General features: G+C 39.2%; 1 protein-coding gene across 1 annotated transcript in view; it reads right to left on the reverse strand.

Annotated features, from left to right (window-relative positions):
* The window catches only part of xkr4 (XK related 4), a 59,580-nt gene extending 34,447 nt beyond the window's left edge, over positions 1–25,133 (reverse strand). The window contains exon 1 of the mRNA XM_079877537.1: positions 24,248–25,133. Within this exon, the coding sequence (XP_079733663.1) occupies positions 24,248–24,927 (680 nt within the window). The 5' untranslated portion in view covers positions 24,928–25,133. The remainder of the gene's footprint in view (positions 1–24,247) is intronic.
* Between the last annotated feature and the right edge of the window lie 946 nt (positions 25,134–26,079).

The raw sequence follows: 26,079 nt of genomic DNA on the forward strand, positions 1-26,079 counted from the left end.
AATTTGGACTGAAAATCTAAACATCCACATGGCCCATGAGGCTCGTTGCAGACAGGAGGCCAGAATTCAATATACTTACACAGCTGCCCAAAGCTCATCCAATGATAAATGTCTGCTATCTAGTTGCCAAGAGGGACCGACTCATTCCAAATCAATTGAACCTTGTTATTCAACAATTACGCCTGGCTTTTTGCTGCATTATGACGAAAAGAAGGTCACTGGCACACGACGCATCATAAATACTCACAGACGCTGAATATTGCTGTGTAATAAATTCTTGACACGGCCCATCTTTCCTGCATTTACCAGTCACTGCAGGGTCATAAGTTAGAAGCTTGTGAGGGGAAACTGCAGCGGCAAAAAAAATTTGTGGTGGAAAGATGTACATGACTGACAGTAACATGGCCAGCAAAAAAAAAAATATATATATACAGTATCAGCAACAATTGTACGGTTGAATTCACAACAGGCCCAATGTGGTAATTCGGGAAATTAATTATTAAACTCATAATAGATTCATAATAATAACCATTCAGTTCCTTTGAATTTATTCGCACACCCACACCCCAGACATAATTCAATCAAATGCGATTTGGTTTTCAAGAGCTCACATTTAAAAATGACTGTATAATATCCTTTAATTATGAGATTAATAATGATAGCAGTTATTCATGCTGTGTAATAGAAGCTAAAATCTCACAAAAAACTAATTGGGAGGGTGGAGAATGAACTGAGTGAGCTGAGTTTTTGGTTGTCTGATACGTAGTTGGTCTAAAATAGATCAGTCAGCAAGTCATGGATTCACAGAACCATGTCATTCGCTCATGCCTGTGGCATTAGAAGAAGTGTGACAGTGCATTGTTACCACAGTTCTCAAATGAAGGAGAGATAGCAAGAACAATGGAGAAAAATATGACAGGCACGCGGTGACCAAACACAGCCCAGTGCATGGGCTGCTGGGTAGGCTCCCTCCCTGGCAAATGTAGCCCTCATTAAATGCACAGGGAGCCAGTGCCTTCAGGTTAAACCACACAAAGAAACTGGTGAGGGACAGGTTTATTGCAAACTCTCAAGAAGGACTTCCTTAACATGTTCAAATGTTTAGACTTTCAAAATAGAGGTCTCTCTCTCTCTGATTGTACATAAAACTCACTCACATGCACACAAATGTTGTCCTGTAAGTCCCATAAACAATAAACTACTTTTACATTTCCTGGAAAAAAAAACAGTGAATGGAAGACAGCAAAATAATAATGTTGATGTTTTAGGTAAGCTTAGGTTTTTCAGCCAAGTTCTATGTAATTTAAATGCTGCATCAGAGCAGCCTTGACAATGTCATGACACTCGCCATTGGTGTCTTATTTTCAATCGGCTACACATAACAATCAGCACACAGTCACTGTGCAGTAAAAATGGCTATATAAATAGTTAAATATGCTTGCAATACAAGACCAATGGCATCATCACTGTTGGCTATATCAATAAATTCCAGCCAACTGCAAAGTTTGGAAGGAGCTTACAAGCTCCACTGCATTTAGTTGTAACCATGACATGGGAGTTGAAAAACTTGATTATCTACTTTATGGAAAGAAATGTCATCAATTCAGTCCACTCCCCATCTGTGTCAATAAAGGAATTACTTGATTAATTAAGAATTAATTTGCCTATAATGCCCATATTTGAGACACAACAATACAGTGCTGTCTTTAAGAACTGTAAGCAGATAGACTTTCTATCATGGCATAGAGAACAACTTCAAGTCAGCTGTTAGCTTCTTAAGTAATTAAAATATTTTATCATCACACTCAATCATGGATTTCTCTCAAACAGTGCCTATTCCCTGTTCTGATTAAGAGAAATGGCTGTGTGAGGGAAACACTAGGAGAACGCAACGAGAGAGAGAGAGTAGGAAAGACAGAGTGTGTGTGTGTGTGTGTGTGTGTGTGTGTGTGTGTGTGTGTGTGTGTGTGTGTGTGTGTGTGTGTGTGAATGTGTGTGAGTGTGTGTACACATGAGTGATTTAGAAAATTACATTCAGCCTGTGGTAACATCCAGGCACGTTCCAGTGGCCTCACAACACTCCTCGACTCACTCATCCTGCCTGATTCACCTTCACCACACTCTCAGCTAACAGCCCCAAAGGAAACGCAGGATACTGGGCCACAGCCCCATGAATAACAAATTCAACAGCCCTTAACAACAGCAGGCGATTAACAAAATGATTAATATTGATGTGTCGATGCCAGCTGAAATATACAGGATACTTCCGTACCAGTGTCGGTGCCGCGGTGTCCATTCTGTGCCGGTGTCCATACCAGTGTCCGAAAGGACACCTGCACAGACACCGGCACGGACACAGGAACGAGTACGGACACCGGAACGGACACTTGCACGGACACCGGAATGGACACTGACACCGGAAAGGACACCGGAACGGACACGGACACCGGAACAGACACTTGCACGGACACCGGAATGGACACGGACACCGGAACGCACACTTGCACGGACACCGACACCGAAAAGGACACCGGAACGGACACGGACACCGGAACGGACACCGGAACGGACACCGGAACGGACACTTGCACGGACAGCGGCACTGACACTTGCACGGACACCGGAAAGGACACTGGAACAGACATGGACATCGGCATGGACACCGGAACGGACACTGGAACGGACAATGGAACGGACACCAGAACAGACACGGACATTGGCAAGGACACCGGAACGGACACCGGCACGGAGACCGACATGGACACTGACACTGGCAAGGACACGGAAACCGGAACGGACACTAGAACGGACAACGGAAAGGACACCAGAACAGACACGGACATCGGTAAGGACACCGGAACGGACACCGGCACGGAGACTGGCACTGACACTGGCAAGGACACGGAGACCGGAACGGACACCGGCACGGACACCGGAAAGGACAACTGCACAGACACCTGCACGGACACCGGCACCGACACCAGAACAGACACCAGAACAGACAAGGACATCAGCAAGGACACCGGAATGGAGACCGGCACATCGGCACGGACACCGGCACTGACACGGACACAGGCACGGAGACCGGAACGGACACCGGCACGGACACCAACGGACACCGAAAGTTTCCACAAAAATGTTTCTTAAAAGCACCAAATCAGCATTTCTGAAGGATCATGTGACACTGAAGACTGGAGTAATCGATGCTAAAAATTACGCTTTGTCATCACAGTAATACATTTTATTTTTACATTGTATAAACATATTAAAATAGAAAACAGTTATTTTAATTTGTAATAATATTGTCACATTTAGTTTTGGGTTTTGTTTCATGTTCATGTTTCATGTCTATTATTTTGAAATTCTCATAGTCATGTTTCCCATTTGTCATGTGTTTTCCTTGCCATCATGTGATTATGTCTTGTGCTTCCCTTGTCTTATGTGTCATTATGCAGTACAGCATGATACCTGCTCTATATTTTCAAGCCGACTGACGTTACACAGCCAGTTTGACTTGAGTTAGACCTACGGTGTTCTGAGCCGAATTTGCTGATTTTCTGTAACAGCCCTCTATAAAAGTGCAAAGATGGGATATTGAATAGAAATGTATATTCATTAACCTTCATTTAATAGCAGTACAATAGTTCTTCTAAGTAAACCAAAGAGGACTCGCAGGAATACTCCACTTACGAGAACGAATGAATCACGCTGTTTTGATCGTCTCAGAGCAACAAGGCCTCTGAATAACAAATCAACCTTTTGCCTCTATTTATTCCTCATATCTGTATTTCTGCTGATAAAGAATGAAAAAAAAAAGGTCACAGTAAAACACTAATCAGAATTCATCTATTCCATACTTATTCATACTGCCGTTCATCAATCAACCCATATTTGAACCCAGTGGGGGAGGGGTTCAAATATGCCTCAATATTTGACATTTGACATTTTGTCTCAAAATGTATTGTGCCCCTCTCTGATAATTGTAAATAATAATAATTATTATTATAAATATTAGAATAAATAACAATACACTTATACACCATTGCCACTAACAATAATAGGCTAATACAAAATAAATATTATATAAAAATGTTTTTTGCCGGAAGCATTTGGTGGAGGTGAAGTGGTAGGCGGAGTTTCCTTTGCAGCGATACGTATCAGCAGTTCGCGGCGAGTCTTCAAACTACACGAGCAGCAGGTAATGTTAAGCTAATACGGAAAAGTTACATATATCCTACCATGCTACTGTAAAAGTTGCGGCAATATGCGAGTTATGCTTAACTATAATAAAAGTATAACTCGATTTTAGTCGCATTCTGAGTCCTGACAATGTTATTTGTTTTTATCCAAGGCCATAGCAAGTGTTATTAGATTAGAAAAATACATCTAGTGAAATGAAATCTTAAGTCCATGCCTAACTCTAAATTGTAAGGAATTTATATCTTTGATTTCATAACACTTTACAATAAGGTTCATTTGTTTATTATTCATGACATAAACTAACCATGAGCAACCCATTTACAATTGTTAACTATTTGTTAATCTTAGTTAATAATAATACAACTGTTAATTGTTTGTTCATGTTATGTCACAGTCAGTGCATTAACTAATGTTAACAAATTCAACTTTTGATTTTAATAATATTTTAGTAATGCTGAAATAACTAAGAATAATAAATACTGTAGAGCTGCAGTTCATTAACAAATTTAACTAATGAAACCTTATTGTAAAGTGTTGGTGATTTCATGATAGCTAACACTTACATGCATATAATACATGCATAAAATGTACAACATCTACAAAACTAAATATGAATTCCTAATAATTACCTTATTGATTCTCACTGTATTGGTAGGTAAAGTAAATAATATTTAGTAATATTATCATCATTTCCCTATTTTTGTTTGATGTGTTTTGCTAATTGTATCAACGTCTTTTCATAGAATGCCAAAAATATTTTTGGATAAAAACCAAAAAAAAAAAACATGGAACTCTTCTTTTTTTTTGCCTTTTTTGGTCCTTCCGTCCCAGCCCCTGAGGAGGGCTGTGCACGCCACTGTCTGAACCCTTCTTAGCGGTGCGCTGAACACAAATTAGAGCAATTCTTAAGTTCGCTTCAGGTTGTGAACAGTAGCACAATTGGTCACTAACTGAAAATTGCTAGAGCAGTTTTAGACATAGTTTACTACCATTCATACGTTTAGGGTTGGTAAGATTTCGTAATGTTTTTGAAAAGTCTCTTATGCTCAACCATGCAGACTGCATTTATTTGATCAAAAATGCAGTAAAATATTTTGAAACAGCATTACAATTTCAAATAACTGTTTTCGATTTAATTTATTTTGAAATGTGTATTACATTTTTAATTATATATACACAAACAAAATCTGAAATCAAAAGCATGGTGTTTAAACTTCCCTCATTTTGAATTCCAAATTGCCCTTACATCTAAACTACCCCCTGTTGAGGAGCATTTCTTTTTAAATATATTAATTAACATAAATATGCAAACATCCATCCTTGCCCCTGAAAACTGCAGACACCCTTTAATTCTGACAAACAATATCCTCCACTTTAACTCAAAGCACCCCATCCCCTACACTGTCCAAGAGCTGTCTAGGATATTGATCAGGAATGATGATGTTGTCCTGTCCACCAGAGCTCCCGTAGTCTCCCAGTGCTCCGCTGATCCACTCAACAACCAACTGACAGACAGCTCAGATCAACACATCTGATGATGGGTCCAAACAGAATCATTTTGAAGATAACAGTCAAAAGGAGAAATAACTTTATAGAGAAACAAGTACACTTACTGAATAAAAGACATCTCATCACATTTTTTTTAAATTGCACTTTCTATTAATTTGGCACTTTTCTTTAAAGCACCAGAAGCACAAATCTCATGAGTGTTTATGTAAAATTAAAATTCCATAAAAAGTTGTTTTAAACATAAAATTCCCTACCCTTTGTCCCACATTTGTGGTACTGACCCTTTTTTGACTGTATCCAATATTAAATTTTTTACAAAATGTTTTAAAACACTTAATATTTTTTATTTAATATTTTTAATACAATACGTATAATATTTGATGAATTATTCATATAATTGTGCAAAAAAATAAATAAATAGGCTAATCACAAATAAATGTTTCAAACTGCATTCGGACATTTCTGATAAAAAGATTAAAAAAAAAATTAAACTTCAAATAAAATGTAAGAATTAGTTTGTCCCGAAATAGTCAATAAAGGAGCTTCTTTCACTTTCCATTTCACCATTTACTGACAAATAAAATATTTTACTTTTAAAATAATTTCTGGCCCTATCCTGCATACTGCACATTGTAATAAAGGTAGTTCAGAACAGGAGTGGTTTCACAGCTGGTCTGTCCTAGTGTCAGGTGGGTTTCTCTGCTGGTCAGTCTCCACACAGAAATAAATGTGACTCAGAGATCCCACTTCAAAGATTGCACTTGAGGTTCCCGTCCCAGTTATCATCAGTACTTCCCTTTCCTTTTCATTACAAATAAACCTAATGAGGCATGAAATTAAGTTCCATTGTCAATGGAGTATTTGAAAATGAAATCGCAACATCACCATGATGGCCTTTAGATGGACGAAGCAATCTTTTTCATGCGCATATCCTTCCAGTAAAACACTTTTCTTTACTTTTGTGAATTTATTCTGCAGAGCTTAGCACTTAGCACCCTTGACTTGCGCATTCATAAACGAGTGTGATCATGTGATGGCGGCCCTGGGCTGCTTGGCACGCTCACAGCTCTACACACACACACACACACACACACACACACACACACACACACACACACACACACACACACACACACAGTGTATTGCCAGTACTTCCCAGCTGTGCTCCAGCTGCACACCAGCCCAGGTTGTGATTTGTGCTGGACAAGAATGACGTAATTAGCTCACTGCACACACACACACACATTCTCAAAGGTGAATGCACTGCAATGCAGCACACATCCCAAGTTCAAGTGGTATTTGAATTGGAATGAGAGGAAGACACATTTATTGAATTGTGATTCAAAGAAATTCAACAGGTGATGTATTCTAGGAAATGAAATGTTCTTCCATCCTGGTCTACAAAAGTTTAAATATGATGAATATAAATATACAAATAGGCCTATAAATAAAAAATATGGATATAAAAACTAAATACAAAGTTCAATAGGTGGCATTTCACCTATCTATCCATATTTATCCATATGCATCCACCTCTATCTACATCTATCCATGTCTATCCACATCTATCTATATCTACCCATATCTATCTACAGTCCTTATGTATCAATATCTATATTTTATTCTATCCATCAACATATCCACCTATCTCTCTCTCTCTCTCTCTCTCTATATATATATATATATATATATATGTACACACACACACAGTATCCAATTATCTCAACATCATCCATGCATTCATCCATCAAACCAAACCTTCACGTAAACATTACACATTTATAACAAACTTTGCTTTTTTAATTAATTACTTAGATTTGTTTAAATTTTACTTCCTTAGATTCAAATTCAAATGTTTTATACTGAATTTCAAATCAATTGGAATTTAAAGGCATTTTTAATTCCAACACAGAACCCTGGTTTAAATACAGCATGTTCAGTAAAGACAAAGTGAAAACCTTCTCTTAGACTATTCCATGCCAACAGTCATACATACTAAACATTTTCTGCAAGAATTCACATACACAACCTAATTCCTATTTTTACAGGTTAGTATGAGAATGTGAGGATATGGCACATCAATGAGACCGAAGCGCTGCATAACTGATACGAGATGAGAAAATTCAAGAATAACCAGGAATAGCCTACATCTTCATACTTCGACAAAAACATAAAAATATTTCATACATACCGAGATACTTTGCGTTGCCACTCAAACTTACAATGGGGTCTGGCTCGCTTAGATTTGTGCCGCTGAACACGTTCTGCATTTACACTTCATCAAGAGTGGCGTTAACGGCTTCTTTCTGCTCTAAAAGAGAAATCTGGGATTTGTCATTCCTCCCAGACACTTCTTAATCCTCGTCTCTGTGTGCATTCATCTCCCTCAAGTTTGTAGCGGCCTGCCTTCTCAGCCACCAATAAACGCTGCATCCTCTCTAAGCCTTGAAAAGCTCTGAGGGAAAAGCCTTGATTGAGGCTTTGCATTGTTTACTGACGACGGTGTCGACCCATGAGCACAATTCTCACAGATAACTGAACCACTGCAGGAAGTAGAGCAGCATTCACATGTAGTCCACCTCTGTGACCACACAAATACTGGGTCTCATTCACTAATTTGTGCAAGATGCGTAGGCTACTTAACAGAAAAAAAAAGCTTCTCTGTCAAAATCGTAACAGGTGTGTAATGTGTATATACTGTAACGCGTCATTTTATTTTGCGTCATCTGGCGAACTTGTGACAGCTTCAGGGCTTTTGTTAAAACTACAGATCCAACTACTGCATTTTGCGGATCAACAGAGGAGCGGTGCCAAAAGATCAAAAATGCATTATGGGTGTTGAAGTTTTTGGCAAAAAGAAACGCCACAGCACTTTTTTCACTGTTTTGTCTAGTCATGCATCACTGAATTCATTTTTTGTGTGTTTCTACTGAATAGACAGCCACGTTTTATGGAAAGCCCATTATATGCACAATACACATAATTTCTGTTTGATATGGTCACAGATATTCGGTGTATAATACTAATCCTACTATTAGATTAGAATTACAATTATGGATTTTCTGTGGATTGGATTGGAATTAATATTATTGTTAATGATGATAATGATGATGATAATAACAGTTCAGTTTAACACATTTCATGTTTACAGCCACCAGGAGGGATTTTGCTGCTTTCAATTGGTTTTAAATGAGTTATTTATTCAAGTTATTTATGAATCATTATTTCGGCATGAAAGTTTAATTTCCTATTGCCACATATTTCCTATCACACTGTATAATGAACATTTTCAAATATTTACATGAAATGTCTGTCCTCACATGAGTGAGTAGATATGAAAAGATGCATGGGACAGAACACTCAATGAATAAAAGCGGCCTGGGCGCTTTCTTGAACTCATTTCGAGTTCACCCACGCAGTGCATCGCACACTGCAAATGAATCACATTTCACAAGCAAACTCGCATTTCTGCCTCTCTTTGAATCCTGCAGCCCAATGACACAACATCTCAAATGACCCATATCAGACGGTAAAAGCATAATCAAAACCCAGAGAGCAATTAAGGATATGTAGAAGGGTCAAAGTGATTTTCTGTGTATTGGGATTCATAATAATCAGAGCTTTGACCCGTTAAATCAGTGCCGTGATGAACTCCTGCGTGCTTTCACTGCTTGAGGGAGAAACTCCGCTCAGTCAAACTATGTGGCAAGCAACTAGTCTATAACAGCAGGCATCCTTTAAGTGGAGCAGATTCAAGAGGTGTGGGAAATATATTTAAGAGCTCTCCATTTCAGAGCAACAGACTCAAATGAAATGTTCTCCTTGCACATTAAAGGATGGGTGATTTAAAGGGATAGTTCACTTTGAAATTAAATTTTGGTATGTTTTAGCTTACCTCAAGGGCATCCAAGATGTAGGTGTCTTTTTTTCCGCAGTAGTTTCAATTTTGATATTTTTAGGTCAAACCGTTCTTGTCTGTCAGTCGTATAATGCAGGTCTATGGTCACCACCTCAAAGAGCATGCACAGAGAAGTCCAAATGAAACAATTCCCCATCGTAAGTACACATTGATGGCCTAAGACACGAAACGAGCGGTTTGTGTGAGAAAACGAACAGTATTTATATCGTTTTTACCTCTTGTACACAACCACGTCCAAGTGGCCAACTTTCCGGCACTTGCGCAGACTAAGCCAGAACACGCGCACTGTGCACACATCACACACCAGGAAGCGCGCACGCCCTCAGAGCACTTGGACGTGGTTGTGTACAAGAGGTAAAAACGATATAAATACTGTTTGTTTTTTGTTTCATTTGGACTTCTCTGTGCATGCTCTTTGAGGTGGTGACCATAGACCTGCATTATATGACTGACAGACAAGAACGGTTTGACCTAAAAATATCAAAATTGAAACTACTGCAGAAACAAAGACACCTACATCTTGGATGCCCTTGAGGTAAGCTAAAACATACCAAAATTTAATTTCAACGTGAACTATCCCTTTAAGAGACGCAAAACTGCTTCTTTCCTTATTTTCTGGATTGAGTCATTTGAAAAGTTAAAAATTTCTGCATCCTGTTTTGCTGTGACCTACCCTGTGTCCGAATATGCTTCCCTACATAGGCGAAAAACAGTATTTGAGCCAAGTAGTATGTCCAAATTCATATAGTATTTAGAAAACAGTAGGTGAAAAGTACCTGGATGACCTACTACTTACAGTAAAGCAACGCAACTGACGCAGTATGTCACATGACAGTGATGACATGGTGGATATACATCCGAATTTCATTCATCCTACCCATATTCATACTATTTAGAAAATACTTAATTTAACGGTCGCAAAGTAAATTTCAAACCAAATGTTGTCAGTATGCGATTGCGACATCACTAGAACTGTGATGACCGTCTCCCAGAACTGATTCTGCACTATACAGACACATACTTATATTCTTGACAAAACAAATAAACAAGACAGCCAGACTGTTTTGGCAAAACAGATTAACGCAGGTAATGGAGAACAAGCGCCATGTCATCAAGTCAATGTCTATTGCCATGGAAACAGTGATTGTCTGAGGTCCACCAAGTCTCTTTTTCTGCATCTTCAGATTATTCCTTCATTTATTCTTTATTTTCTGCTGCTTTACATCTGTTGTGTGATACACAAACTGTGCTTTGATGCTTAAATATACTATCATACTCTGAGAAGCATTTTGCTGGTACTGCAGTCTGAAACATGTTAAAGCATTTTAGACCCGGGTATTGAACTATTTTCAGGAAAATAATCCCTTGGTAGAGAGAGAGATGAGGCAGGGACCTCCTGTTACTTATTGTATAAAATTGAATGATGCATGTTAAGCCTGCCTTATAAACACATAGTAGCATATTAATGCATTTTCATATTTTGTCATGATGTTTACTGTACTCACTGATGCTCACTGTATAATATACATTATTGGTGCACAGTCAAATGCTTTACATTTTAAATTTTACTTAAAAGATTTTGATGTATTTGATGTCACCAAGGCTGCATCTGATAAAACAAACAAACAATGAAACCAATTATTTTTTAAATATTATTACAGTTTTTAACATAACCATTTTCTATTTTAATACATTTTAACTCACTCCTGTGATGGCAAAGCTGAATTTTGAGCATCATAACTCCAGGCTTCACTGTCACATGATCATTCAGAAATCATTCTAATATGATGCTTCTGTCCTTAAGAAACATTTCTGATTATTATCTTTAGAGTTGCTTGTTAATAGTTTTGTAAACTATGATTTTTTTTTTTTTAGGATTCTTTGAGGAATAGAAAAGTTAAAAAGAACATTTATTGAAATAGAAATCTTTTATAACATAATGTCTACTGTCACTTCACTTTTGATCAAGTTAATGCATCCTTGCTGTATCTTGTGACAGTCCTGTGAAAAAGCTGTACCTGCTCTTGAGAGTCCTGCTCTCTCTCTCTCTCTCTCTCTCTCTCTCTCTCTCTCTCTCTCTCTCTCTCTCTCTCTCTCTCTCTCTCTCTCTCTCTCTCTCTCTCTCTCCCCCTCCCCCCCTCCCTCCCTCCCTCCCTCCCTCCCTCCCTCCCCGAAGAGCGCTTAATGGAGTGAGTGTCCTGATATTTTTCACTTGATTTCAAGAAACAGATCAAATGAGGAGTGATGGGCCATGGAGAGCTGGGCAGCTGCTCAATGGACTGATCATCAGTTGCATCACACAAACTATTGCCACTTCTGTCTCCACAGGCACACCTGAGATCAGCAGCTCATTTAAAAACGCTTGACAAGCATGGTTTTCTAAATGTAAATAAACATGTAATTTAGGTTAATTTTTTTAATCAATATAATGGCATTTCGATTGTCGAGTTCACGTGCATAGGTTTAGTACGTACGATCATGCGCCCGAACTCGACAATCGACTACTGTGGACTTCAACCGAAACCAGGATGTAAATACAGGTATATGCGCTGGCTGAAATAACATCATTTTTATTCATATCTTTCACATCTACTGCAGTCAGATTCACCCGCGTTCACTCTGAAGGAATCACTCAAATGGCTGGGCACTTGTAATGACACAGCAAGGATGTTAAGAGGCTAAAAGCAGGTTTAAAACTTGCCCCATTGAAGTCAACAGGGTGCAAATTTTAAAAAGAGGATAACACGGTGTAGGCAACACCGATTTTTGTCGTTGTTCTCTGTACTGACAGCACTCCAAATTTACAAAAGAATTAGCTCAATGTTAAAATTGACCGGAGTTCTCCTTTAAGTAGCAACTGTTTTCAACAATGATGATAAGAAATCAGCATATCAGAAAGACTTCTGAAGAATCATGTGACATTGCAGACTGGAATATTGGCTTTGCCATCACATAAATAAATGTCATTTTAAACAGAAAACCCAGATATGTCTATATTTGTCTATAAACAAACATATCTGTTTTTGATTGCAGACTTTGTAATCTTGGCAAATCTGAGACACACTGTTGCAATCTCATCTGAAACTCTAAGGAAACATGCAAGATTATGGGGCCTTTTCTTAGGAGAAACATCTGAAAACCTAAAGACACGGATGGTCATTTATAAATTTCCTTTCCTACAAGTGAATCTCCGGTCATTCTTGCAAAGCTGCTGCTCTGATATCTACTCATACTGGCGATGAAATGGTGTTAAACGGTAAGATGGATTCATTGTCAAAGTTTTTCGGTCACTTTAAGCAGTGAGGTAGTTTGGGAGACGCACCGCCTGACAAGCCGGAATGTGGTAAATAATGCAAGAGGTGGCAGTCAGGTCTCTCACAGCACGCAATGTTAAATATTCATCCAAGGTGGGCAACCCACGCCGGGCCTTGCTCGTAGTTGTGACATTAGAAGGATGGCTCCCTTGTCACCAGCTCTCAGCCAAACAAAACAAAGCATAATGCAAACATGCACCTAGAGAGCATCTAAAAGCACCCACACTACAAGATAATTGGGCCGATTTTGGACCCAGCTCTCCCCTTCCGACATTACTAGGTAAAGTCCCGATTATCTTAATGGTTCTACAGATCATCTTATCAGATTTCCCTGTGGTGTGAGGTGTGTTAAGAGTGAATGAATCTACTCGGAGGAACGTGTCCCGACACACCGATCTTTAGTCGTAAATATCCAACATGTTGAGTATTTACGATCAGAAATCCTATTGTGTGGGGGAAACCCCGAGGACAAACGAGCAAACACTCTGGAGATTGTCACATGGAATGAAAGAATACCCAATCAGAAAGCGAGCTGATGGAAGACAGAAGCATACACAACTTTATCCAAACCATTTTCTTTTTTCCCTGCAAATTTTCTGTAAAGCAGTCCAAACACTATTATTATCGTAATTTAATCTTGGCCGTTGTCCGCCACATTTGTTTACTCTAAAGTCACGCTTGACCATGAGAGATTTTGCCATTTCCCATGTTCACAGTCAGGACTCTGGTTGTTTGTGAATGGAATCTGTTAAGGCTGCGTTTACACCGGCACAAAACATTTTGTACTCACAGATTGGAGTCAGATGAGGCAGATTGGAATTTGTTGCACATGTGTGAGCAAAAACATGATAACCCATGAGTTTTATAAATAAAACAGCTTCACTACTTAAAGCTACATTATATTTCTCAAAATGAGGTGATAACTTTGCTGTAATTAAACCAACAAGCTTCACTATTAGGCCTCTCTCTCTCTGTCTCTCTCTCCCTCTCTCTATTCATTAAAAATGTAATCTTACAGCACTACTTTATTTCACTTCAGAATTCTAGATCTAACTAGCTGTCGATAAGAAAATGTGCGTTATTTTCCTGTATATTTCCGTTCGGTCAGAGTAAAGCGTGCATAGTAAAGCGATCACTGACAATCATTTTGGGCGGGAAATAATGTAGGCCTAACAGATATCGGATGCCTGTCTAAAGTGAATGTAAACAGGCGGGCCAAAAAATCTGATATGGTCAAAAGATCGGATCTGTACATAAGACTTGCAGTGTAAATGCAACCTTAGTGTGTGGTGTGCTGTCTTGGTCACAACACGGCACCCCACACATTGTTTACTGTTCCTCTCTTCTTTTTGCTGAGTCAACAGGTAACCTGACAAAAATGAGGCGATGAGAAGCAAATTGGTTAACTGAGTAATATTTAACTTTCTATCAGCATCTTAATCTTCATCTGATCACCGTCCACAAGCTAATTTTTCAGAGAAACCCATCCTGAAGTCGAATCCCAAAGGATCTGAATATGATAGGGCACAGAGCTGTTCTTTATAGACTTTGGCTGCTGAAGGGGGCTCCATTTCCACCTTCTCACTTATTTTCAGCTTAGAGTGAAGCAAAGGCTGTTAACATCCTGGTGTTGAGCCCCAAACAGCTTTTTTCATTACTATAGGGTTCAACAGAGGTCATCTACTGTACATCCTTCATAAAAGTACAGTTCAAGAGTGCCATTCTCCGCCATTTCTGTCTGAATGTGTAGCAATTTCACAGCTTATAAAAAAAATTCTAGCAATCAGCAATAATTCTTTACTACCCACATACATAATCAGGGACGAACAGTGTATTCAATACAAAATGAAACAAGTCAATAAGCATTAAAACACAACGGAGGGCATAAAAGCCTAAGCATGTAGAGATGGTTTAAATTGCAGGCACATGATGAGGACCAATTATCATCTAATCTGGATCATACAGCATACCTAGAGGAAACAAAAGGGGGATAGATATGCAATATCAGACTTCATACCCAAATGACTCAACCTTACCACAGTACAAATGGCAATAAGCTGACTTCCTGATGAAAAAACGATTAAGTCTGAGCTTATTCATAGAGTTGGATGACATGTATAAAAATACAAATCATTAACATAGTCTAACACCCTCAGCCACCAGTCACCATTTCTCAGATAAGAGAAAGGTGAGGAAAGCGAGAACATCAGTCCACAAACGCTTCCACTCAGGTCCTGCAAATATACATTACAGATGGAATCATTTTGAACTTGTTTGTTAGTTAAATGAACCATGCTCACAATTATAATTGTATTTTTCAACATTAATTATAAATGTGCGGTTGGGGTGTGGGTGTGAGAGAGGACAAGCCAGGCGAGGTTGGACTGCAAGGCTGCATCTGGTGAGATGCCTCCTGATGTCTCCACCTCTAAACACCCAGCTCAGAGAAAACAGGTCATCAGCACCACCACACTCAAACAATGGCTGCCGGGGGGACTTGTCATGCCCAGCGCTCCGAGCAGATGCATTTGGACGATTTACTATCTAAAAATTAGAAACCAGTTATTTTATTCTACCCTGAGATATGCTGTCCTCTACTTGCATCAGCCTGAGCATTTGGGCCCTCCAATGTTCATCACTTCTCAGATTATTAAAAGCAAGAATGTATCTTGAGAGATGACACAGATTCTCTCTTTACAGCTCTACAAAGGCGAAAAAAATATCAAAAGGAGCCTACAAAGTACTTTAAAATGTCTCAACCAACAACTGTAGCATTTCATCAATATTTATCAATAGTGACAGGGGGAGACATAACAGCCAACAGGCTTGCACAGAAGCATCAAGCCAATTCAAACTAAGGATTTTTTTACAAAGATATACTCTTAAATTTGAAATAAATGCTGTTCTTTTAAACTTTCTATTCAACAAAAAATTATATAAAAAAAAAAAAAAAAAACATGGTTTTCGTATTGGGCAGCACAGCTGTTTTAAATATTGATTCTTGAGCACCAAATCAGCATTTCAGAAGAATCATGTGACACTGTATGTAATGGCAGTAATAGCATAACAGCAATAAATTACATTTTAAAAAACAGAAAACCGTTATTTTAATTGTAATATTTCCCAATTTTACTGTAGTTTTGATCAAATAAATGCAGCCTTACAGAGGGTAAGAGACTTTAACCGACCCCAAACTAGTGTGTGTATCGTACTTATATGTATATATTTTTTTTAATAGTAGACATTATTCTCCCGGGTCTTAATTTAGTTAGTCAAGCATCTTGGTGATGTTCCTGTAATTCTTCTGGATTTAGTCTGTCTCAGTTTTTTCTGTTTCTTCATGTAATCACAGACAGACTCGATGATGGTGAGATCAGATCTCTGTGTGGATCATACTGTTGTCAGACTCCTAGTGCATGCAAAAATATCACTGTATTATTACAATTAATGGAAAAAGGAATGTTTGAGAATGTAAACTATTTCCTACTGACACATTACAGCTAAAGATATTAATAACTGTCTTAAAAAAAATTGGGGGGGGGGGGGGGGGGGGTGAAAATACTAATGTGCTTAAACTAATGTGCTTTATTTATCCACATTTGGTTTTGTTTTATCTTGTCCCACAACAAGAAGGCTTCTGCAAAAAGCCTATCTGCTGGATAATGTCTCAACATACTCCTCTAAAACCTTAAAATATGACCACCAACTGCTAAGCTGTTTGGTGTCTCTGATGCTGATGGAATGAAATGACCCCCTCACATTCTCTATTATCCCGTTTCTCAGTGGAATTCCTGTTAATGGCACCAAAATTGAGCTTTGTTAAAATGTTTGTATTGTTAGATGTGTATTACAGTTCAATGAAAATTAGATTCTCACAAGAAGTTCATAGCCCAGCTGTAAGCAGCTATACACAGATCTGATCTCACTTACCTCTAATGTGAGAGCTGCTTCAAGACAGCCTGGAGTAATCTTTGTTCTTAAAGAGGCTTTAACTTTTATACTGCAATTTTCGTTTTATTTTGTGATACTAAAAGTGATAATAAGCTTTTATCTCCTCAAGCTTGGTTCAATCAATAAAGATAAGTATATGTTTGCCTTGTAGGTTCATACTACTACAAACTAGACTGTTTTTTTGGGCTTTTTATGTTTGCTTTTGTTCGTTGTATTTTGTTTTGAGTGTTTGAGTTTGACATGAGTGCTATTATATCCCCTCCATTTTGATTTACTGTTTCTTTAAGTGTAATTCATGACAAGTGCAATGTGATTAAAAACATCTGATTAATAATACTCGCCTAACTGGTGTGTTGACATCTTTCAGAGAACGCACTTCACAGAGGATCTCGGCTTAAAATAAGACCAGATTTAAATGAAAACTTATGAAATTAGGCACAGTGTTCTGCGTGCTTAAGCGTAATGGCTCATTAATTCGACCCTAAAGTGTAAATTCTGGACTGGTCTAATGCGTGTTCCTCCGTGCCGATACCTGCCACCTTGCTTCTAAATTATAGGCTACATGTTGCCTGTACTCTCTCTCTCAGTGAGATGTGGCAGACAGTGTGGGTGGGAGGATGGGTGACATGGATAGAACTAAATAGCAATGGCCTGGTTCAGCTGTACCATTTGTTTGCATTGCTATACATAAAATCACACTCATTGGCATAAATCTCCATGTTTAACTTAATATGGTAATTTAGGCTTTTACCATACCTAATATGGTAAAATTAGGCTTCACTGGAGAGCTGATGCTTCGAAAGGAGCCTCTTTACAGGTGATATAAGGACCCCATTTTACACCTTGGCTTCATAACACAAGCAGTTACCCAGCTAACTAAGAATGTTTTGCTAATGTTCCCATTATGTTATGAACACATTATTCTAAACATTTAAAATGCCCAGTTTTTAAAATGTTTTAAAGTGTTTTATTTCTTAGTTATGAGAACATTAAGGAAACATTGATTCCATTTTATCATTCTCCAAACATTATAGGAATGTTAGCCTACTTCTGAATGCTTTCTGAAACAAGTAGTAACATTTAAAAAAAAATGTTAGATGAACGTCCAGCTAAAACATTTCAGAAAAAAAAAAAAAACTCTCCATAAATATTGTTTTGAGAACATTATTGTTCTCGTCCAGGCCCTGGTCATATCTAGGCTTGATTACTGCAATGCTCTTCTGGCTGGACTTCCATCATGTGCAACTAAACCTCTACAAATGATTCAAAATGCTGCAGCTTGTCTTGTCTTCAACGAGCCAAAAAGGGCCCACGTCACTCCTCTGTTCATCTCTCTGCACTGGCTACCACTCGCTGTTACCGTCAAGTTCAAGGCATTGATGTTTGCATACAGATCTATCACAGGGTCAGCTCCCTTCTACTTTCACTCGCTCCTACGAGTCTACATCCCTACCAGAAGCCTACGATTGATCAATGAGCGACGGCTCGTGGTTCCAGCACAGAGAGCCACAAAATCACTTTCCAGAACATTCTCATTCACGGTTCCATGCTGGTGGAATGCTCTCCCCACCCTCATCCGGAACGCAGAATCCCTGACAACATTCAAAAGACAACTGAAAACTCATCTCTTCCGTGAGCACTTAACCTCATAAAAAAAATAGAGTCCTTTAATTCTCCCTTATCGGGCTTATGCTACTGTGAACAATGCCTGAACTTTGAGCACTTCTTACGTTGTTTTTACCTCTTCACGATGACTCGCTTAACTTAGTCCTAAATTGTAAGTCGCTTTGGACAAAAGCGTCTGCTAAATGACTAAATGTAAAATGTAAATGTAAAACATTATTAAAGACCAGAAAACTTTGAACAAATGTTCTATTAATGTTACTGGAAGAATGTTTGTTCACAACTTTAAGAAAACCTTGCCAGAATGTTAGCTGAGCATGTTCCCTGTTAGCTGGGTATTATCCATCTTTGGTTACTTTCTGTATTACATCAATACTACCATCAATAAAATATTAGCTGAGCGACTGCAATGAAGTGCAGTGTCTATGTGACCTGCACCCATGTTCTTTACCAGACGAGTATATGGTCATCATGGAGGGGAAAAGCATGGGACGTTAAATACAGGCGTGGATAATAACCCCAGTGCCAAGTAGACTCCTACTGTGTGACTATAAATGCTTCATACTTTATTCAGACCCATATATACATGCATATACACAGCATGTAGTCAACAACAAGTGGCAAGCACACAGTGGTTTGGTGCATGCTCATTTGCAGTGCAATCATGTAGACCACAATCAGCAAGACTTCACATGCAGAGAAACATATAGGCTACAGAATGGCTTTCAAAATGATAAGGGGCTTAATTAATTACCTGCAATTAAAAATAATTAGCTTGTAAGACATTTGAAAGGAATAAGAGAGTGGTTTATGTGTGGATATGAATTTCATAAATATGCAGTGGTCTTAAGATGGAATTCATATCTCCTGACTTTAGTTTGTCTACTAAAGGCCAATTCACACAGCTGGTCAGCATCTGTCGGCCTTCAGCATTCTTCAGAGCATTTAAAAGTACATTCGCAGCAGATAGACACAAGTGCAGTTATGTACTGAAGCTTTGGAAACAAAACCAATGGTTCAAAAACAAAAATATAAAAGGGAGGTGAGCAACGCTACGCATTTTTCTGCCCTCTCCTGCGCTGTCGTTACCAAGCAACGGGGTAAATAGCTGCTGCTTTAATGACGCAAACACACCGCGGTTTGGACCCAAATAATATAATATGAGTTAACACAGTCCAGCGGGGGCAGGGGGAGGGGGGAGCAATTGAACTCGGGTTCGGACCAGGCAATCGAACCAAGTGTGAAAGCACCCTAAGGGTTAGTTCACCCAAAAATGTAAATGTTACCATCATTTACTCAACCTCATGTCATTCCAAACTCATAAGACTTTTGTTAATCTTCAAAACACAAATTAAGATATCTTTAATGAAACCGGAGAGGTTTCTGTCCCTCCATTGAAAGTTCAGGTAGGCTAAACAAAACGTAAAAGATCTAAAAAATTATAAAAGGTGACAAAACAAATCCATATTAAGCTAGGGCTGTCACAATTTCTCGATTATATTCGAGTGCTGGATTTTAAAAAAATCCTTCATTGCAATTTACCCGTGCCGATACCGGTGTTGTGCCGAATTTCGATTCCCAGCCAAATTATTACCCCCCTCGTTGAAGTCAGTACCTGATTGCCTAATCCTAACCACACCCCTAACCCTGACCCCTTCCCCACAACTAATCCTAAACCTACCAATACTAGGGGGGTAATAATTTGGCGGGTGTCAGAATTCGGCACAACACTGGCAAAATACCCGAAGTGGTGTATTCCATGGATAAGAATTCGAGCAGTTTAATCCAGACTTGGTGTGAACGCTGCCATCTGAACCCTGGTTCGCACCAAGTGGGGCGAGAGCCCTGAAAAGGTGGGTCTCGGTCTGCTTCCAAACAAACTCTAGTGCAGTTCGACTGAAATATGAACGCAATACGGACCAAAGACATCTATACGAAACAAAAACAGGATGTGACTCTAAAATGGACAGAATGCTAAAGCATACCAGTTTTTTCTCGTCATAGGACATACGTTGCCCATCACAGTTCGGTACAGATCTTCGTTTGTGTGTGTAACAGAGGAATTCCTGGTGCTGATTTGACTTCTTCACACATTTCAAGCTCTTCACGAGTTCTCAGGTGATAAAAATACCATCATATGTACGCACATACAAGCAGCGCATTTAGCCCAGCACACAGAATTGTTTCTGATGCTTGTTTATATATGAATAAAAGCCTAAATTAAATCTGTTCATCATATTAAGCGTCATATCTCTTCACAAGACTAAGAATTTATTCCGCTTGATTCATATGGTTTAATTTTACGGCACCTTTATAACCTTTTTGGATCTTTTAAGTTTTGGTTCCCTGGATTTTTAATGGAGAGACAGAAACCGTTTTAGGGTTACGTATATAACCCTATAAAGAGTTACTGTGTCAGGTTGCCATGCTTCAGAAATGCCTAAGCATCTTCCTTCAGATAATTTTAGTCTTTAATTAAGTGCTGTATGTAAGACAAGGATTCAAGACATGATTTTAGTCCATGGAAAAACAAGTCTAGCAGCTTAAGAAATTCTAGAGTCTAGAATGTATGAAAACCTTCAGGTTAGGTTTAAAAAAAAAATGCAAATTACAAAATTAAAGTCCCAAAACAATAAAAATTTAAAATATTTTCAAAGCAAAGTGCATTAACCACACAGAGCCAAGTAACAGAATAGCTAGTAGGGGTACGCCGATCCGATATTCGGTATCGGTATTAGTCCGATACTGGCCAAAATCACTGGATCGGATATTGCATGAATCGCGGGAGTATAACCCGATCCGATACGATCACGTCCCTTAGTCCTAAATTGTCATACAAATGCTTAACAACACCTGAGAGACATGCCGTAAAGAGAGATGAGCAACACGCGTCACGCAGGGTTGCCAGATTTTCACATACAAATCCCGCCCAATTGCTTCTTAAAAAAAGCCAATCGCGTTTCGGGGTGGGAGAGACCGCGACTTCATCTGGCTGGAGTTTAACGTTACTTTCTCCCGGATGCCTGTTAGATCACAACAATGGAGTTGAGAGCACTACTGTTCAGAAATTAAAACTGTTAAAAGGCTCAAACTAATTGCATAATATAACACTACGCATCAATATCTCTTCCCTTTGTGCTTTGAACATTTCAATGCGAAGTGCTGTCGCTGTGCACTGTGACTCCATGTCGCTTCAAGCGCATCATTCTGCGCACGAAATGCGCATAAGCGTTTCGTGCCGCTTGGAGCCTTTCATATTACAATACTTTTGAGCAACGAAAGTTTATTGATAGTTTTAGTTGTTCTGTCCTGTCTATCATATGTTGCAGCTTCATTAAAAAGCTGCGCTTAAAATTTTAAAAGAAATGTTTTTTATAGTAGCCTATATATTTTGTCAGTTTTTTGTTTTACAAAGTTAGGAAAATAATGTTTAAGTCAAGCTTAAAAGCCTTTCTCAAAAGAATAATCACAGTCTCTTCCCCACAGTCAAGCATACAGATACAGTTTATTAGGTAATTCAGCACTTTTTTGAATTATTATTATTTTAGTATCGGATTGGTACTCGGTATCGGCCAATACTGAATCCCAGGTATCGGAATCGGTATCGGAGGCAAAAAAGGCGGATCGTGCCACCCCTAATAGCTAGCCTAACTTCTGTTCAAAAATGAAAATATTTCACTTGTAGAGTATTTTAATTGACATTAAAGCTATTGTTAATAAAAACTTTTTTACGTTAGTTTTGTACTTTCCAGCATTAAAAAAAAACATATAACTTTATGCATAGTAAATAGTCCTTTGTATAAAAGTGCTTTTCCACCATTGGTGCCGAATGATTTTGAGCTCAGAGAGAAGAACGTGAATCGGTAGAGATTTCTCAGCACGATCAGATAACCATGCTTTAGTAATGTGGAGACTCAAAAATGTATGTTCACAATACATTCAAATATTAATTTCGCAGCACCACAATGAAAAAAACCTAACTGTGTGAAACAGCCCAGATATTTACAGGATGGCATGATTCAGCAACAATGGTTGAAAAATCTGTTATGTCAACCTAAAATATCTTTATGCATGTGTATTCCTTTGAATTAAAGGTCATATGTAAGTGCTTGTAAAAAAAAATACTTTTATGCAAGACAACAGTTAGAGGTTTAGAGGTTTCTCAATCCTACAGGGTTTTTCCTGCACACTACTATGGGAATACATTATTATATATTATATAGGCTACATCAATATGTGACAACTAAATGTAGCCTAGACCTTCACCTTGCACAATCAATCTCCAATTCTATCACTTAGCCTGGCACATTTCCTTTGTTGAATATCAAGAACTTTATTAGTGAAGCAAGCTTTTTTTAAATTGCTTTTCTTTGTGAGATGTCCCCAGACTGGTGAACCTTTGCACAGTGCCACGTGCAGCGCATGTCTCAACAATCCTCCCCCTCTGAGAGAACACATTCCCATCAGCCTAAACAATGTGACACCAACAGGATGACACCAAAAAAGAAAAAGAAAAAGAACCCGCCAAATCAGCTGCCTAATCGGAAAACAAACAACATTTGGGCTGTATTGATGTGGTTGTGGCCTAGTTTTGTGAAGTGGGCTATTAAGTCATTCCATTCAGCTTTCCCACTACTAGCTTTTAATTAATTAGCAAATAGCGACTCCCGCCGAACAACATTCTTTAAACTCAGAGCTGACTGGACACAAATATGGGAGCCCAAACCAAACCAGCTGTAAGACAGCAGATTGTATCCATTCTACTCTGAAAATACCTCATCTGTAAGTAACGACAGTGCCGTGTGATTTCATAATGGTGTCTTTAAGGCTGATCACAACGTACCTCGTCTTTGCAATCACTATTATATATTAAACCATAGCTTTGATGGCCTCATTCCAATTTAGCAATTCCACATCCTTTGCTGTTTGGACAGCATCCACATACAACCCTCAGGGTCAAAGACTTGAGTAAATGGAATATCACTCTATTGAACATGCTGATCAGAACTCATTCAGCCTTCCGAAGACCCTGATGGGCTGACGCTGTGAAACTGAATAGGTTTCTGTGATCCCGTTCATTAGCTCTGTCACTGATGTAAGCATTGAGTACAACTATGGGCAAATGAATGTATTGACCTGCAAAGAGAATGCAACTTCATGGGTGAGCCAATAACCTCATGCACCGTAAGATGCCACCAGGGAAACATTTGCAACTACTTTTCATACAAGGCAATCAATCACCCTCTAATAGCATTTAGTTCTCCATGAGGTTTATTCTCAATTACATTAATAATGGATTTGAAAGGAATGAGTCAATGAACGTCTACACTATTCTCATGAACTCTTCAGCCATTCAAGCTCGTTTCAATCCAGAAATCTTTTTTCATTGTGTAAGTCAGGTCACCTAAAAATAAAGCACTAAAGTGCTTACTTTCCTTGTTCTGTTGCAAGATAGATGCCAAGCATTTTATGCCAGATCCACCATGAATATGAGCATGAGTTTTACAGTGAAAAAACAGGATGATAAATTAGCTCTCCAGCCTACACAATGTGTGTGTGTGTGTGTGTAGGCCTTAACGTGTCAACCAGTCCAAACTCAAGAACATGCTTGGAGTGTGTCATTCAACCACGCTGCTCTAAACAAAATACGTGATGCATTTTTAAGAGGAAAGCAATAAATACGCGACCTCAGCTCTTCAAATCACAAGTGCCACTGAAAATAATAGCTTACCTCCAGATTTGTCCGAGCTGTAAGATGTGAATGACGGACTGCAACAGCCAGATACAGAGGGAACAGGATGCTGTGCGTGTCTTACTATTCCGGGCTGCAGTAGCACTGTTGCTGCTGTTGCTTGTGGTGTTGCTCTTGCTCGCCGTGGACGCCTGTCTTTGAGGCGTAGACGGGTGGGCTCCAACGTCTCCGTGGGAAGCGGAGCAGCTGAGCAGCTTCCCATCCATGTGAGAGCAGCTCGCCGCGCCGCCGCCGGAGCTCTCATCGGTGCTGAAATCATGCACGAACCATCGGAAACTGAAGACCTGCACTGAGAACGAGCCGAGCACCACAAAAAACAGCGTAAGCCCGAACCACCAGTAGTCGCGGCGGAGGTAATAGTCGACAGAAAGCCAAACATCAGTGCCCACATCCGCGAAATACACCGTCACTGCGGCGAGGATCCACAGGCAGTCCCAGACCGTGTATTTCTGCTGCTCCCTGCTGAGGCGGAGACATGTCGAATTTGAGCCACAGCACCGCGACTCGCCGTTAACGAAGTCCGCCTCTCCGGTTCCAGAATCCGGCTGCGAGCCCGGAGCGAGCCCTTGAACCGAACCCGAGTGATCCGAATTCTGCAAAGGCGTAAATGCTACATCGCTCTTTTTCATCTTTAGCACCCCGTCAGATTTCGCGGCCATTGTAGCAGCTTTGTCTTCCCACCGTTTTCGCGTCTTCTCCTCGGCTTCTCTATTCCAGGCGAAGAGACACTGGGCTGGGCGACCTCCTCTTCCGCCAGCTACAGCGCCGCCTGCTCATAACAAAGCAACACTTCCTTTCGGTAGCGGGTACGAACCATATGCTCTCCCATGGCTCCTACTTAAAACTATGACATCATTGCTTTGCAACTCTTCTTCAGGCGCACATCATGGTGTTCAATATCCAGCTATTGCAGCACAGCCTTTTGCTAACTCCACATTCGTGCATAAAAAATAATGTCTACGGCAGCGGTACATTAAAGATGTGACTGCTCGGTTGCTATGGCATTTGTAAACGTGCAGTTTCGATTCGAATTCCACCCAAAATTGAACACCCTGTCTAGAGCGGAGACAAGCGGCCGTTAAAAAGTAAATAGCTCCTATAATAAAAACTAGGAAGCGTCCGTTGTGGCGGTTTTCTATTTTTTCACGCGTTGCACATCTACTGCAGACACTTTATCATTCCTAAACCGTCTGAAAGAAAATGATTTTAGTTACAAATATTCTATATTTCTGTGAATTGTATTCGTTAATTTTTTTAATACTTTTGACCTTTCAAACCCAGATGGGGACGTTTCTATTTGTTTCAGAATAGTATATGCAGTTGTATCAATGCTGACATAATATTATTAATAATAATTATCATTATTATTATTATATAATTACATTTTGTATACAAATGCAATGGATTTCCGTTAAAGTTGGATACGATAGTTATCCATCCATGTAACAGTTGCTGAAGTCATCGAGCCTACAAATGATTTGTCCGTGTTTTAGTAACGTTATAACGTGAAGCTTCGACGTTCACAGTAGACACTCAATCCGTTGCGTTATCGGTAAATAAATATAAGCCGTATTGTCACATTTAAATCTAAACAATAACAATGGGCATTTTTGCCACCAGCTAAGAGAACATAGGCTAAATAAACCTGTAAAAAAAAAAAAAAAAAAAATCTTACAAACGCGTTCTCGTATCGTATAATGGTTAGAGGTTCAGCACCACGGAAAGCTCCCAGTCTCAGTTCATTATTATGTCTCATTGTGGGCCATGCAGAAGGTCCGCCATAAACAACGAGTCGCGTCTGAGCTCCATAT

The sequence above is a fragment of the Squalius cephalus genome (genome assembly GCF_949319135.1).
Source record: "Squalius cephalus genome assembly, chromosome: 7".
Taxonomy (NCBI): Eukaryota; Metazoa; Chordata; class Actinopteri; order Cypriniformes; family Leuciscidae; genus Squalius; species Squalius cephalus.